Raw genomic sequence first — 17,072 nt, forward strand, 5'->3', positions numbered from 1 at the left:
CCAAGATAATATTATCTCATTAGTTCATGATATTATCTTCTTATTGTGCTCATTGAAAATTTAGAAATATTTTTATTTTTTTGAAGCCATTTTCCACTTAACCAGTAAACCGCACTGAAACATTTTGTTTTCTTACGTTTTAGTACCTACTCATAATATATAAAAATAAACTAAAATTTATGTAATTTAATAATTGTAAATGTGGTTTGGCAAATAAGTAGAACCAAAGAAATCTGTCAAGATGTTTGGATGTAAGTACTCATATAATATTATTACTTATATTGTACATTTTTATTAATATGAACCTACATTTAAGTATTTATCTATAACAGTCTTAACATAATATATTTTCTGAATGTGTACTCCAATATAATGATTTCTTTTTAGTTTCTTATAGGTACATGTAATGTAATTGAGAAAACATAGATTTACAATCTTTGTTCGCCTTATATATAATATTTCCATAGTCTCATGGGCTCGTTGTAGTTCCTATTCAGCTATTCCTAACCAATAATATTCTTAACTGGTCAACAGCAACAAAGTTTCAAAGAGCAAAAAAATATGAGATATAAAAGATTCATTTGAGTATTTATTATTGTATAATACCCCACAAAAAATGTCAAATATTATATTTTATTACTAAAAATTAGTGGGTTAATGTTTTTAAAATAATGATATATTATCTAATTTTATCTATCATAGACAATACACGTCATATTTATTAACAGTAACTGCCAAATGGGATTTGTATTTCCATTTTCCATGTTTTTTTGTGACGGTTGTAGAATAGATTAAATAGTTGATAGAATATCTTTAGGGTTTGTATGATTTGTGAAATTAAAAGCAATGTTTACCGCACACTTTTGCATATATTATATCTTACGAAAAAGCACTTTGACAAATTGAAGCATTCAATTATATTGATATTGTATTAATTATTAGGTGCCATACACGGGTTCTATACACATACTGATTTTCCCATAATTTTAGCAATAAGTCCTGGCTTTAATAATTAATAGGGCAAAAGACTTACACACTAGCTTTTACATATTTATTTTGTGCAATCGAAAATACAAACCAACTAGAAACAAATTTGTTTCATATTACGACAAAGCCAAATTTGTAATTTTAAATTGTATATTTAGGTTGAGGCATTATTTCTTTTTTTTTAGCTATTTTTGCAAATTTCCTTTTAAAATATGTTTATCAAAACAACTAACAGTTCATATCATTTAATAATTAAAAAACCACCATGCACTGTCACAGTGGCTGTAGATACTAATATTCATTAACTGAAGTGCTAAGAAAAATAATATTTAGTACATAATATTTTAGGGTACTTACATAAATACTCGCATATTATGCTGTGCTTTTTTATGGATATAATATGTCCTCTGCCCTATCAATAATTAATAAATATTTCAATTGTATTTAATCATACATTTTTGTTCATAATTATTAACAAAAAATAATTCAGCCACATAACTTGATATATTTTTCGGTAATTTTAATTGCATACTTCAAACATGTTATACTCTATTCAGGATAAGATTGAACCGCGTCGCGCATGCAGACTGAGCCTCCAAACAGTGCCTTACCCCCCTCCTCCCATACAATGACTATGTGTTCTGTAATTAGCCGACAGTCATCGCCGGCCATCAGCGCCAGTGCTGGCCGCTGTGCATACACTCCCACCGGTGTCCGGAATGCGCGAAAAAGACATGTTTTGGTCAAGCGAGCGGTTCAAACTTATCCTGAATAGAGTATAGTTGAATAAGCTCTGAACCCTATTTATTAATATATTAATAAGTTTACATTATAATGTACAGTTTTAAATACTGTTTTTTTTTTTTATAGTAAATTATCATCTGTTTCTATGTTAATAAATAAAGAAGATTGTTTAAGATTAACTTATTTAGTATACTGTGATTGGTACTTAAGTATCTTTATTCTTTATTACTTATCGTTGAGTTTCCTTTTATATTACATACGTGCTGATAAAAAGAAATGAAAACTATATTATCGAAGCAATAGCGTCTTTAGGGGTTAAAACTATATAGTACCAAGTACAAATACATCTAATACTGAGTACATTACATTTCATTTAGGTACATACTTTTCTAAGGCATTTGGTAATACATTTTTCTTAACAATACTTAACTAATCATGTATCCTACTACCAAAGATTGCCACTGAAATTCTCATATTGATGACAGCAAATTAATTTTAACAACAATAAATAATTAAATAACATTATTGAAAATTTGACAAATGTATTCTCTATAAATAATTTATTTTGTAACAATATAATATTACAATATTATCACACATGAATGTGTATACATAATAATTTTTGTCCATGAAAATTAGAATTATTTTTATATAATTAAAGATAAAATAGAACTTGTAATTTAATAATAAATTTATAAAAACATATATTCAATAAAAATCATACTTAAATATGTATTATTATATTCACAAATAATTAATACTTATCATAGATTACAATAATTTTTTGAAATTATCATTTTTGAATAAATATTTATCAAACAATTGAATAGAAAGGATATTAAGAACTAAGAATTATAATATAAATTATTATAGTTTGATTTCAACTACTTAATGTATAGTTACAGTGTACATGTCATAAATATTAAAAGCCCACTCAAATAATACTGAGTTACCTACAGGCTAGTCTTCGTAATAAAAAGTTAATATTATTCTTATTGAAAAAATTTGATTATTATTTATACATTTTAGTAAGAAAAATTTAGATTTAATAAATTGTTTTAATAATTTACTTGTGCATTTCCCTTAAATATAGTTAATTAACAGACTAATAAATATTACATTAGTTTTTTGTTGTTATTGTTTTGTTGCTCAATTATATATTTTGACTTTTATTTATATAATGTAGTATGGAATCTAATTCTTATTTTATTTAATGGACCTTTGACAGTTATTTTAAAATATTAAAATAATATTATCTAAGTATCTATTAATATGTTATGTTTAACTTTTACAGATAGATTCCATTTTGTGCGCAGATTCTTCAGAAGATTTATGAAACCAATGAGTGTTGAAGAAGCTGAGGCTAAAAAAGCTTTACTCTCAAAGGCATACTTCGCTATAAGTTTGCTAACGTTTGGTTCTGTTCTATACCAAGTGAAGCAAGGTCGCCTTAATTGGGTAGAATCCGAAGGATTAATTCCAGAAGATGAAGCGAAACTCTCACCTGGTATGTTAACTATATTATTATTACTATCTGAATTATAATAGAAAATTTTTTTTTAGCTTTTCAATATGCTAGGATGCTAGGAGTTGAAAAGGCTACTGTTATAAGAATTAAAGGTACAAATATTTTGGGTACAAAAGAATACGATAAGGAATCATTTGATCCAACTCAACACGTACTTGAAGAAGAAAATTCTCCCAAAGATCCTGAAAGAAAATTTTTAAAATTATAATTTGTATTGCATACTAGTCTAGTCTACAAATTATTATATTATTATTATTATTGACATTTATATAATAATTAACACAGTTTATTTACATAGATTACCTATACTTGACTTCTTTTAAAGTTTTTGTATCCATTTTGTGGCACGGCTGCTGCAGGTTGTTCTTCCCACCTGGATGCAGTGTGCAGCACGTAGCCAGGATCATTTGGCGATTTAGGCTCTTCCGTGTTCGCCCCAAAGTAAAATCGACTTTTAACCGATTTTTGTAATGAATCATTCACCCTCTCCACAGGTGATTTCAAGGGTAGATCAGTAGGTCTAGTTGGTCTCTTTTTTTCTGAAAAAACATACGGTACTCTGGCATTTTTCACTTCATGCTCATTTTCCTCCTTCGGACTTTCCTGTTGATTGTGCACAGTGCTAGTAATGCTGGGTGATTGTAGTTTAACACCGCTCTTAACGTTTACAAATCTGAAACCAAAAATGACATTTTAAATAAAAATTTAGCATAAATAAATTATGATAACAAATTAATTTATGAAATTTGTTAATTTTTAATTTTTTGTTCGATTGGATTAAGTTCCAAATTAAAATTAAAATTAATCTTAATTTATCAATAACAGAAAAAAAATTCAATAATCAGAGATTAAGTTGTATAAATCTGAGTATCTGACCAAAAATGTATTTTTTATTTATAATGACATGGAGGACTTCAGCTTGTAAGAACTGTTATATTATTGTTATTTATTTATTAAAATGTCCTAAAATTGCCTATTTAAAACCCCTAAAAAAGTAATTTATGCGGTGTTTACGTCCTTCTGAGTTCTGGAGTACAGAAATAATCATCAAGACTATTGACTCAATAATATCGACTTGAATTTCTGACGGTACGATTTGACTCGCGACAGCAAAATAATAATAACAATAAGACGTTGTAAAAAACAGTCACAATTTAAACCCTAAATTTCATTATCAGTTTCACTTCACAGTTCGCCCTGAATATGTAAGTATAGGTTATCATTTATACCTGCGACGGTAATCCGGAGACTCCTCGGCTGGCACGTTGATTTCTAGTTTCTTCATTTTTGGCAGGTCCATGTCCGTGTCGTACCACTCGGTGTGCCTATGTCCGTGACCCACGTCGAACCCGCGGTCGTCCAAATACCTACGACCGTACTGATGTGCGGCCGCCCCGTCGACGTCGTCGCCATTTTCGTCCAGTCGTCCACGATCCCTGCTTGTGGTCGTCTGAACGCTCTCGTTCTTTGTCTCCACCGTCCGACCGTTGGCGGCTGTCCGTAGCAAGCCGTTTTTCTGCTTGTTCTCTACTGCCGTCTCCCGCTTCAGCATGCCGTTTGTCCCATTGACGTGCACGCCGTTCGTGCCGTTTGCGTGCAATCCGTTCGTCCCCTTTGCGTGCACTCCGTTCGTCCCGTTTGCGTGCACTCCGTTTGTCCCGTTGGCATGCACCGCACCATCGACGGCGGCCCTAGTGCGCGCAATGTCGCCATACCGAGTGTTCTTCGGCAACAGGTGCGACTCCTTATCGTTCCGCCTGTTCGACAGACACGTGTCCAGCACGAACACCATACCTGTCACTATGGACAGGGTGCCCAGCACGAGCGCGTTGACAATCAGGTTCCCGGGCACGCTGTCCACGGCTGTCAACACCAGACAGCCAACAGCGATGAACAGCGCCGCACCGATGACCAACAGAAACGATTCCTGCAGAACATCATCATATTATTATTTTTACAATATTGCGACGGAAACGTTTGTTAATTCGTTGGGTGGGGGGGGGTAAAGATTCAGGTGGTCGACATTTTTTAGACTGACAAGTTAGTAGTTAATTTTTGTTCTATGTTAAAACTATGATCGTCAAGATGAGTGTAGGGTGGTAAACTGACAAGGTAAATATAAATTAGAATAACTTATAGTGATTAGTAGTGGTTTTTAATCTAACCTCATCTATACCTTTATGGCTATATAGTACATACATAGAATATATTATACGTTTTAGACATTTGACTATTGGATAATGGAGATTATACTTTTACGTATATAGGGCTGCGCATAGTATGTAGGAAAATTCATAGGTAATTTTTAAATTATTTCCTAAAATATAGCTATCTTAGCATAAAGTTTGAATTAAGGACTAACGAATTTCATTATAAATCTTTTATTTAGCATTTTATGAGGATTTTGAATTTGTAGGTCTTGTTTAGCCTTTAACTTTTCATTTTTTATTAGTTTCGATAGTTTTTAACAGTTACCGTTGGTTAAACTTTTAACACGCATTTTATGAATTATTTTTTAATTTTTGTCTTATACGTCTTATTGTAAACAAATAAAAATAATTAAAATATAGCTTTTTTCTTAACACGACATGAAAGATTTTTATTGTTTTTAAATTTTTATTTTTTTATTGTATTTTTCGGGGTTTTATAGTGCATTGTATGTACTGCAGTTTTTGAAATTTCAAATGCATTTTTAAAGTTTTTACTGGATTAAATTCACCGTTTATTATACATGTTTATAAAAACAGTCAGGTGGTGGACTCACAGTTTTCTTGCTGTTTTTGAGCTCGCCCATCAAGTAGGCTATGTACAGCGCCACGCATATTATTATGTAACCGCCGAAAGTCACGTCCGCGAACAGAGATCCGGCCCCGTTCCTGGTGATGTTGTTCAGCAACGGCCACTCCCTGGACGACTTCTCGAAGAAATAAAACAGCCTGGTGGCTTCTGCGTCCGACCATCTCTTATAGAGTAGACAGCTCAAACACAAAATCTGCAACAACAACAAAATCATCACGATGTGATCAATGTACAAAAAAGGTAAACCTAATATTATTAGTAATTTATGACAACAAAATGAATGCAAAACGCTTCTTGTCGAAAAACTCTACAGATGCCTAATCACGGCTAATCGGCTAAATTGAGTTTTTTTCTCATAAAGCTTTATTTCATTTATGGACTTATAATTATGTGCTGTGAATGTTTCACTCGTTAAACATAATCCGTATAGGTATTGGAATAATATGTTGGGTTGCTTTAAATTAGAGTATACTTATAATAGTCAGATTTGTCTCATGAGTCATGAACTTACCTACACAAGTATACTTGTGTTATACATAGATGTATCGTGAATGACCCGGTGGCTGGTATAATTATAACTAATAAGTCGTATATAATTTACTATTGTACTATTATATTTGTATATAGTACTATATAAAGAATAATATGCGCATAGGTATACAATAGACAGGCAGACAAGTAGACAACTACATAATATGTAGTCTATGTACAGTGTAACTGTGTTAGACTGTACATGCCATGAAATATAAATACCAGAAAATATTAACACATAAACTACAAAATGGTCAATAATTATAGGGCATAGGCCAAACAATTCTCAGTCGTATTAATGTATCATACGAGTAGTCAGGTACCTATATTGACCATTAAAGATATTCATTCTCAACTGCGCATTATTTCTTTCTATTTTAATGTTTTTATTACGAATAAACATGTTTTGATTTAATAGACATCGCCTTGCTCGCACAATAATAATTACAATTGCTTATTAGTATTATACACACAAAATAGGTACGGAACACCTTTTCAAAAGGTGAGGTCTCGTTAACTAATTTGTTTTAATAGGTAATCGTTATACTCGTGGAGATATACAGCTGTGAAAAATTCATTCTTCGCAGTAGATATAATATATAAATCTCTTAAACAGTTAAACATAGGTACCTGCCTATAATACCTATAGGTAATTTATAAATGAAAAAAACAAATTATACTTATCCACAGTTGTGTTCAAATTACGAGTATAAATGACATAATATATCTATAATCTATATATTATATATAGGTACATAAACTTAAGTTTATTGATAAATATCATCTTTGGTAAGTTTATTATACAAACCAGGTTGAGTACTGTAATGGGCAGTTTCAGTTGTCGCCGAAAGACTTTCGGGTGTAACTAAATTTCAGTATCAGTATTTTAGACTTTCAGGGGTTGGTGGGTTGAATATTTTTTTCTATCCCAAAAAATTGCTGCGGTATGCTTTCTTTTATACCCCGTTACAATTTATTATGTTTTAACTTTTACGTCGATGCATAATGAAAAACAAATATTAAACAATAGAATTTAAGTAATTATTTATTATATATCTCCCACCGCCACGATATCGACCAAACAATCTAATACCTATTTTCAATACCTCAACAAGTACTTTTATCATTTTTCCCGGAGTGTAAGCGATTTATTCTGCACAAAACCAAATGCTGTTGGTAGTGTGAATTTTCGACCATTCAACTCAACTCAACTATCAAGTAACACTAGGTACCTATACAACTATGATGTAAAAAATATATATATACCTGCGGGCATACGCGCATACACGATCGTTAAGCGCACAAGATTCGTTTTCAAGTCGTTAGTAAATCTATTGATAGATGAGTACCCACAACATGCGTCGTTAATTCTTATGTTGGCCGATATAATACATGGTGAAGTAGTGGTGTAGTCAACCATTTTATCCTTCAGTTTTAATAATTGTTACCGAGTTCAATTATCATTTTGAACTAGTATATACACTAGGTTAAGTATAATATTATGATACCTATACAAAAGAACATAATAGGTATTTACGTAGGTATTTTATTTAGGTACCTAAATACATAGATCTCTTTATTCACACGTGAGAGTACCGCAATATTATCCTTTTTATACCAATTTTGTAGACGACATTGAGTAAAGCACATTTAGGTACAATATTGTATACATACACGGTATATAACCTTTATATTATTTCCCAGGGGCCAAGACCTTGAGTAGTTGAGTATGAAGAGATCTTCTTTTACTGAAATAAAATATAATTACTTCTACATAAACCTATATGGGTACCTACTACTGTACAAAATAATTAGTACCTACTCTGACGACACAACGAAACTCGATTTATGGTTTTGCTTCAATAATTACTAATAACAGTGAATAATCAACATAATATTATGATCGTTTAGTTGTACCATTTGTAGTTTATACGACCTATACCAGTGTATATGTGTATGGTGTATTCATATACCGGTACATATACTACAGCCATACAGCTGGGAAATTATACACAATATATTGCAGTTTTTGAGTAATTTAATTATTCGGGCCGGCAATAAATAATATCGACCCCAATTTTAGAAAAAATTAAAATTATACCTAGATAAGTAAACATAAATCATAGAACGTAATATTATGTAAAGCTGGGTAAAAATTATTTTTATTTTTGTCAAACATCATTCAGAGCCAAGAAGAATCATGACGATTTTATATAATATAGGTAAAATAATAATGACGTTAATAACCATAAAGTATTATTTAATTATATGGTTTGAGCCATGTTTATTATTTTACATAATATTAATTAGCTGGTATATTCATTAACTTACATTTTGCTATATTCATAGCGTTATTATTTCAATTCTGTCGAAATTTTTCACGATAAGATTTATTTTTTGGTTGCTTGTGCCTAGATCAAATGTGATTATTCTAAGTATATTATACTATATTACTATAATTTTATTGATATAATATTTTATCGATAGATTTATGTTTTTGTTGCTCAATGGCTATAGTGGCCACTAATAATTGCTACTGCCGGGCCAAATCGTGAACAATATATAATAGCCATATATATGCATAAATGCACAAAAAAATTCTCGTAATTTCCGGCAATCCATATTATCCGTTACATGTTTCCAATATATTAAAAATAACCTACTTTTTAGTTTTTACCATATAGGTATCAGTATAATGTATATATAATTTAACGATACATAAGTTATATAGATACCCATGAAATTTAATTTTGATTCCGCAAAAAATATAGAATAATATGTAAATTGACCACCCAAAAAACCCAATCGTTCGTCAATAAAAGTACATTTCTGCTGTATTGCGTTAGTGACATAACTCGCATATCATATATAGAGGTATACAGTTAAAAAATGATTACGATATGTGTATGCGCAGTGATACACCGTGTAATATATGTATACCCACTTCAATATTGCCCATTGGATTTTTAATTAAATTTTCAACTGGTTTTCCGTTTCATTTGCAGACGACCGCAAGACACAATTGCATAAACAATAATGGTCTCTATATAATATTATATTACGGTAAAGAATAGCTTATCGCGGACATAATATACCGGTCATGCACTCGTATAATATATTGTAATATGTGTGCCGAGCGCTTTAAACTTTAATATGCGATTCGAAAACGGTATATATATATATATATATGATATACGACTGCCGCCCAGCGATATTATGTAGAAAACCAGAAGAGCAAATATTTGAAATTCTCTAATCCCTATATAATAATAATAATAATAATTTTGTATTTGAAACCAACATTCTGATGTTGCAATATATAAGTAGGTTCTACGCATTCGAAAAAAGTATATTATGATGTTTTATATTATATTGTGTGAATATTTATATAGGTATACCAAGTATCTACGCAGTATAAAAAAAATATTTTTTATTTACCACAAACAAAAAGAAATTCGATACACATATGTTTATTACAAATTGTGCTCAGTAAATAAGTAACTTGAAACGTAAAAAAATTAAGTAGGTATCAGTTTACGCTTTACGCAATTTGTGGCGCTTATATTATAGGTATGTATGCTAGTTATATATTTATTTATTATAACGTATGACATCTCAACCAATAATAATTTATAAATCAAATCAATAGATGAACGAGTTATATAAAGGCTCCTACGTAGATTTCTGTTAATTATCAATGTAATGTAGTTAGGTAGTTGACAACCGACAATTTAATTTAGAAATTTTTTTTATATAATAAAGGTATCAATGGGGTAATTGCGGGAGAGGGGCACTTTTCCTTTTAACATTTTTGCGCCAGGCAAACGTATCATTACCCCCCTTCCCCTAAGATTTTCCGACATTTGTATTAATAAACTCTTGAGTATACCTACAACCTGCTACTACCTACGATTTGTTTGTAAACCATGAAACGAGTCTTATAAGACTTGTGTAAAAACAAACAATTAGGTAAATATACAATAAAAATATATTTAAACTGGGGAGGGTTGGCTTAGGGTCTCGATTTCGGTTAGTAAATTATTTCAAGCTGTTATAGTTCGGTGATAGTTCATATAGGATTATAACAAATTTAGAGAAAAAATCAACTGCGGGTTAAAAAATATAAATGCCAACGGATGGGTTAAAATGCGAATAAATGAAATAAAAATAACTAGCCAACTTAAAATGTTTGATACAAGTAACTGAGTAAGTATACCATATTATGTCCAATATCAATACATTATATAGGTACCAATGAGTAACAATCAGTCTGATATAGTAGATATCAGCTGTACTGTTTACTCTGTAACTATAGTGTACGTTTCAGTACCAGTGGAAGTACTAAGTAGAAACCACTTTCAAGAATAACTTACTAAAATGCATGTGTAATTTAGTTGATTATTTAACTTAAATTCATTAGTTCCTATTTCCTTGTTAATATTTATATCATATTATTTTCTCGTGCACCGCTTATAAATTATTCAAATTTAATAAAAAAAAAAATTACAACCAATCTGATAGTAAATAAAGATAAGAAAAGTGGAATATTATTAATAATATTATAATTTCTACTTCGCAAGTCGCAATAAATAAAAACAAAATTAATAATGATTGTATAATAACTAATAAGTTAGCCTTAGCTTAATGCGTCATATATAAAGAAATATATTCGTCTTGGCAATTTACACGTTTTGTCAAATATATATCTTGAAGAGACTTTTCGTACGCAATGCGAAGAAAAAATCATAACCTTGGACATTTTCCCACAGCCCGTATTTTCATGAAGGTTGTTTGCCAATATATTGTATAATTAAATAATTATTTCACATGTTACATATGTACGTATAATACCTATATTATAAGGACTTTGTCACTATTATAATATAATATTGTTTTTAATTTTTATACTTTTATTGTTCGTTTTACTTACAATTTGAGAAAACTTGAAACTGGCCCAGCAATCGCAAACGGACATGTTCTGACCTTGAATTTACCACCAAACTCATTTCATCACAACCTGTAATTTTATAAACGCAACATAAATAGAGAAAAAAAGTATTGTAATTGATTCAATTTTGTTAGTAAATACACTCACAGTAGATATTGTAAAATAAAATCTATTTTGTCGTCGGCTATTATGTACGTTTAAAATGCACTGTAACGAAACTATTCAAAATAAATTTTAATGTCACTCAATTAGGTGGTACCTACTGGCTTCTATACCTTTATATTATAGTACACCTACCTACATAACATAAATTGCATATTGCATACACGTACACCTAACTCTATTATAATATATATTGTTCAATTAAAACAAATTTAACTTCCTATAACCTTAGTTATTGTTTCTAGTTTTCTATCTAATACTGCAACTTCAAATTATTTAGTTTTGATTGAATCTACGAAAACTTTTAATAGTGAATTATTTAAAATTTTATGTTTAGAGAATACGTACGAAATTGTGCACATAATAATTTTACTATACCTATATGTGTATATTTAAGGTATAACTTTTTCTGCACTAAATTATTTAAAATTCAAAAAAGTACCTATACAAGTTTAACTTCAAAATATTATCAAAAGAAAAATATGAATTTTAAAAATGTCATTAAAAGTATACGTAGAATATCTATTTACCTATAAATAAAAATTAATAGATGTATATCATATATATATTATATAATGCGACACATTATATATATATATAACATTAATCATAGTCGATCTACCTATCTATGTAATTGTGATTTACTGACCACAATTCATAGTATTATATTATCTACAAGTCAATTAAAACTTATATAATTAAAACAGTATGTGTTGTGGCTTACAATCAGTAGGTATATAATAATATTTCTTATACATTTATATATTACGGATTTTTTCACATAAATACATAATTTACGTATTAGGTAATCTATGTAATATCTAAATGTCACATATACAAATACTATATAGCTGGTATACCATAGCTATCTACCCATTATTAGTTACATCTATGGAGTGTATTCGTGTGATTGCACTCCAATCATTATCAATCTTAATAAATTATGTTTTGAAACTTATAAACATAGTCAATGTTCTAGTAACAGTACCGACGAGTTGACGTCAATTAAATATCCGTCTAATATAATATTGTGCTATCTGTCTATTGTTATTCATAATTCAATTCTGCGTTCACCAAGAATGATTCGTTATCGCCGTTCTCGGCTTAAATTTAGGAAGACTGGACATTTAATAGATGGTAATATATGGGTTTAGTGATATTATAGTGCTGGAGTTGTTTAAACCGTTTGAGCGGAGTAAATGTTTCGACGTATTTTCGAATGCGTAACTTAGTAAGCGAAAGTTATACTCCGCGCGGTAATAAAATTTAAGTAGATACCTATCGTTTACTTGTGCGTATAACATAGTTTAATATACATTTTATCCTGCTCATTAAACTGGAATAGATGATAATATTATGCACGAGTACTGAAACTGAAGTAGATATACCTATATGGCTATATCATTGCTACTGTTAACGATTAACGAAACGTCGAAACGTATATAATATTCGATAGGTAGGTACAAAAGAGAAAAAAAATCATATATTTTCTTATTTTTATTCTTTTATAGATAAACTATAGTAGTATAGTATAACATATTATATTATTATTATTATTATTGTGAAAAAACCCTAAGGCGTATTTTATCTAACCAATATAAATTATATAGTATTTAGACTGCTTGTGGATATTGGTAAATAACATATAGTACTTTGTAATTACTTATATTGTGAAAAAATTGTACTTCAAAAATGCATGAAACTTATATAACCTACATTATATGTTGTCATGATGATATTTATTAGTGGTTTACATTTTGTGGACTTCTTGCTACCCTACATTCGATTATTCTAAATACGTCACTGTTAAATCTACATTCGGTACTTATCGTGCGTTTATGATTCTCATTAAATTGACACCCCAATTACAAATTACCAACACGAATAATAAGAATTTGATAGTATAATATTATACTACTATAGTTTTAATATAAAAGTTAGCACGTTATACAGGGTGATTATTTTACCATAAGCCAGTCAATAAAAGGAATGTTTTGGGGGACGGAGTGGCTGAGAGGACTAAGGCGTCGGCTGCGACGCAGCCGACCCGAGTTCGATACCTTGGCCGCGGGTGGCATTTTTCTTCGGGTTTCCGGAGAACAAGTGCCGCCATCCTCCCACCCGGAGCATGGCAGAAACCTACGGGTGCCCCATTAGAAATTCTGCCAAAACACAACACATACGTGTACCAACCTACCCGATTTAAAAACCTACAGTGCCCTCCCCCACACCCAATGGCCTATGTTGCCGCGGGTTACCCAATAAAAAAAAAAAGGAATGTTTAAATTATACACCTAGCTGGTAACTACATTTTAAGCGTTTAAAAACATACTATTTCACATTCTTTATTTTCAGTGACTAATCATTTATTTTTCTCAAAATAATTAAAAATTTCATATTTCCTAAGATACGCGGTGAAATAATTGCTAAGTTAAATTGCCGTTTGATGTTTTCATGTTATTTTTTATAGGCCCCTACCTACATCATTATTCCCGAAGTCTATTTTGTATTGTTTCTTTATGAAAATTAGCTGATAAGGATATCAAAAATGTTCAAAAGATAAAGAGTGACCTTGTAACACATATAAAGGTGCTTAAAATAATCAGGCAGTACACTTGTTTCTTAACGAATTTAAACGATTCGTTTTTAAATTTAAATGTCACTGCTATTTAAAATAGTATCTAAAAGTGTATATTATATTAGGCAAATGAAACAGATCGTAAAGATCAAATCGTTTAAACTTTAAAACATAATATAATATAGGTACCTACGTCCTACATTCGTTGCACTGTTGCAGTGTATGTAGATTCATAAAATAATTAAGAGATCCGAGAGACTCGATATAATAAAATTAATATATACCTTTATAAATACATAATACTAATATACTAATACATAATAATATAATATTACTATGTAGGTATACCTAAACCGGCTATACCTCTATGGCTCCATTCTATAGACGATTGAATCTGTGATATTAGCTATTATACAATATTTAGGTATACCTACAATATTTGTACATTATGCGTTTATTGGGACAGATCATATTATTATTATATAGGTAAAACTATTAGGTTCAACGTTTATATTATAGTGAAACACATAATAATACAGAACTTATATGCAGCCTCACCTAACCTCACCTACAACAAAACACGTATGGTTCACACGGTACCTATATATACCGACAAAATGAAAATAGATAAATCGGACACTTAGCCTCTATTAAAATCGGACGCCTGTACAATATTAAATAATTTATTTATCAACAAATGCGATATGGCTGTGATTAGGGCTGGGAATGTAATGCCCTACCTAAAAATCCTTTTATGCCCTAAAAATTCAAAATAATGTACCTATAAAATGCACTAAATATTTTTTTACTTTCAAAGTTTTGAACTAAAAATTATTTGCCATTAAAGTTTTACGGGACTGCACAATTGCAAATCCTTGTTACGCGGACTTTTAATCTGAAAAAATAATTACCCATTCCCATTTAATTTTCTGTTGTCACTCAAAATCTCGATTTTTACATCATGTGGATTCGTTCGAAAAATCACGTGATTAATAATATTTGATTAGGTAAAAACCTATAATTGTTAACACGTTACAAAATTACATTATATAAAACCCCGGTTTTTGGTGTACGCGTGCCTTAAAAAATTAAAATAATGATCTTAAAATGGAAAATGTTAAAAAAAATGCAAAATAAAATCGCACGTTTTAATATTATGATTTAAAAATACATCAGTTATACGTTATAAAACGAGCATTGCGTGGCCAGCTTTGGAAAGCAATAACGCATAGCGCATCGAAATCCCAGCCATATATAGTATAATATTATAATATCGCACAGAGAAGGTGATAATATTATAATATGACGTTTCAATAAGTAGGTATACTTAGAACATGGGTACTTACGCTGCGCAGAACTCTGCAGTTGCAGGTGGACATATTATAGTATATAATATATAGGTTCCTTCCTCTATAATAGATATTATTATTTATTAATACACTATAAGTACTAACCGGACGATCGAGACTATAATTGCAGGTAAACGATAATCACTGACTTCAGGGATCGCTTTCCCTGGATCGTACTTGCAGCGCAGTCCGGAATGCGAATAAAATATATAATTTCAAATATTATTGTAGTTTGTGTGTGCGGATGTTTCTTCGGCGTGCGGAGACAGAGGGTAGGCCGAGTCGGCAGAGTGATGTGGTGGCCGGGCGACGGTCGGACAATCACACTGTTATGTACTACCTGTTAGAATACAATAAAAAAATACAACATCGATCGCTATCATAAAATATGATAAGACACGCGTCTGTCGGGCGTACACGACGGATATAATATGGCACGCGACTTGCGGTCTCGGCTCCGCGGCGAGGATGACACACGCGCGCCGTGCGGTGTTGCGCGAGGCCCGTCCTTGCCCCACCCACCGCGAGCGATACTGATCCATCGTGAAAGTTTCGGACGTTTTTGTTACGGCTATTAAAATATTATATTAAAAATCGTTGCATTCCTTATATATTAAACATTCAGTGGCGCGTACGCAGGATTTATCAATCCTGCAGGGGGATAACTTGAAAATTAATAATTACTCGGTTGTCATAACTTTAGGTTCCATCATATGCACAGGTATTAATATTATCTCTTTCTAACAATGTTGGCTCTTGACGACCTATATATTGCTGGGTACTGGTATAGGGGACGCGCAGTCCATATTATATTAATTATTCGTCTATAATGGTAACGCCACCACTCAACAGGTGGGATCGGATCGGGTCCCCCCTTTTTTGTTAGTGTTTTCGACGCGATAAACGATCATCTGCATAACATTATAGTACATAATATACGCACAAGCCACGAAATAATTATTTTATTCAAACGATATTGCAAAGTAACTATTATACGCACCGCTGCACATATGCATCACTGCAGCTAGCAGTATCTATGCAATGGCAACAAAAAAAATATGAAAATTAGTGTAAAAACGCAAATATTATATAGACTCTTCTCGGACAGTGAGTCACACCCCAGACCGTATAAATTGCCGATAAATATATAATAATATACATTACTATATAGAATGAAAATGAATACGTCTTCATGTGTTTTATATTATTATATATAATATGCGTATATGCGACCGCACCCCACAAAAATACAAAATACAATCAATTAATTGAACGTCGCACTCAGTGGTTATTAAAAATCAAACTCGCCCTCCGGCCCTCGTCGTACCTGCTGTAGGTACACGTATAACAGAGATCACACATTCACACGATAGATATAATATTATATATTGCACACATCATGATAGAAAGTGTCAACAACTTTGTTAAAATTTCAGACATTGTACA

At 31.0% G+C, this 17,072-nt stretch overlaps 2 protein-coding genes across 3 annotated transcripts; one reads left to right on the forward strand and one right to left on the reverse strand.

The window, feature by feature from the left end:
- The first annotated feature begins 26 nt into the window (after positions 1-26).
- Positions 27-3,558, forward strand: LOC132944366 (uncharacterized). Of its 2 annotated transcripts, XM_061013673.1 has the most exons (3): positions 27-251; positions 3,026-3,238; positions 3,295-3,558. In XM_061013673.1, the coding sequence occupies exons 1-3, from the start codon at positions 242-244 to the stop codon at positions 3,465-3,467; spliced, it is 396 nt and encodes a 131-aa protein (XP_060869656.1). In that variant the 5' UTR covers positions 27-241; the 3' UTR covers positions 3,468-3,558. The 2 variants fall into 2 exon arrangements, with proteins under 2 accessions (XP_060869656.1, XP_060869655.1); XM_061013672.1 differs by lacking the exon at positions 27-251 and having other exon boundaries at positions 3,004-3,238.
- On the reverse strand, positions 3,303-16,113 carry LOC132944364 (uncharacterized). The gene is made up of 6 exons (XM_061013669.1): positions 15,732-16,113; positions 11,520-11,606; positions 6,024-6,251; positions 4,489-5,186; positions 3,563-3,932; positions 3,303-3,441 (listed from the first exon to the last, which is right to left on the reverse strand). Exons 2-5 carry the CDS (start codon positions 11,562-11,564, stop codon positions 3,563-3,565), a joined length of 1,341 nt encoding a protein of 446 aa, XP_060869652.1. The 5' UTR covers positions 11,565-11,606; positions 15,732-16,113; the 3' UTR covers positions 3,303-3,441.
- Positions 16,114-17,072: the final 959 nt, after the last annotated feature.

This window comes from Metopolophium dirhodum, chromosome 5 (genome assembly GCF_019925205.1).
Source record: "Metopolophium dirhodum isolate CAU chromosome 5, ASM1992520v1, whole genome shotgun sequence".
Taxonomy (NCBI): domain Eukaryota; kingdom Metazoa; phylum Arthropoda; class Insecta; order Hemiptera; family Aphididae; genus Metopolophium; species Metopolophium dirhodum.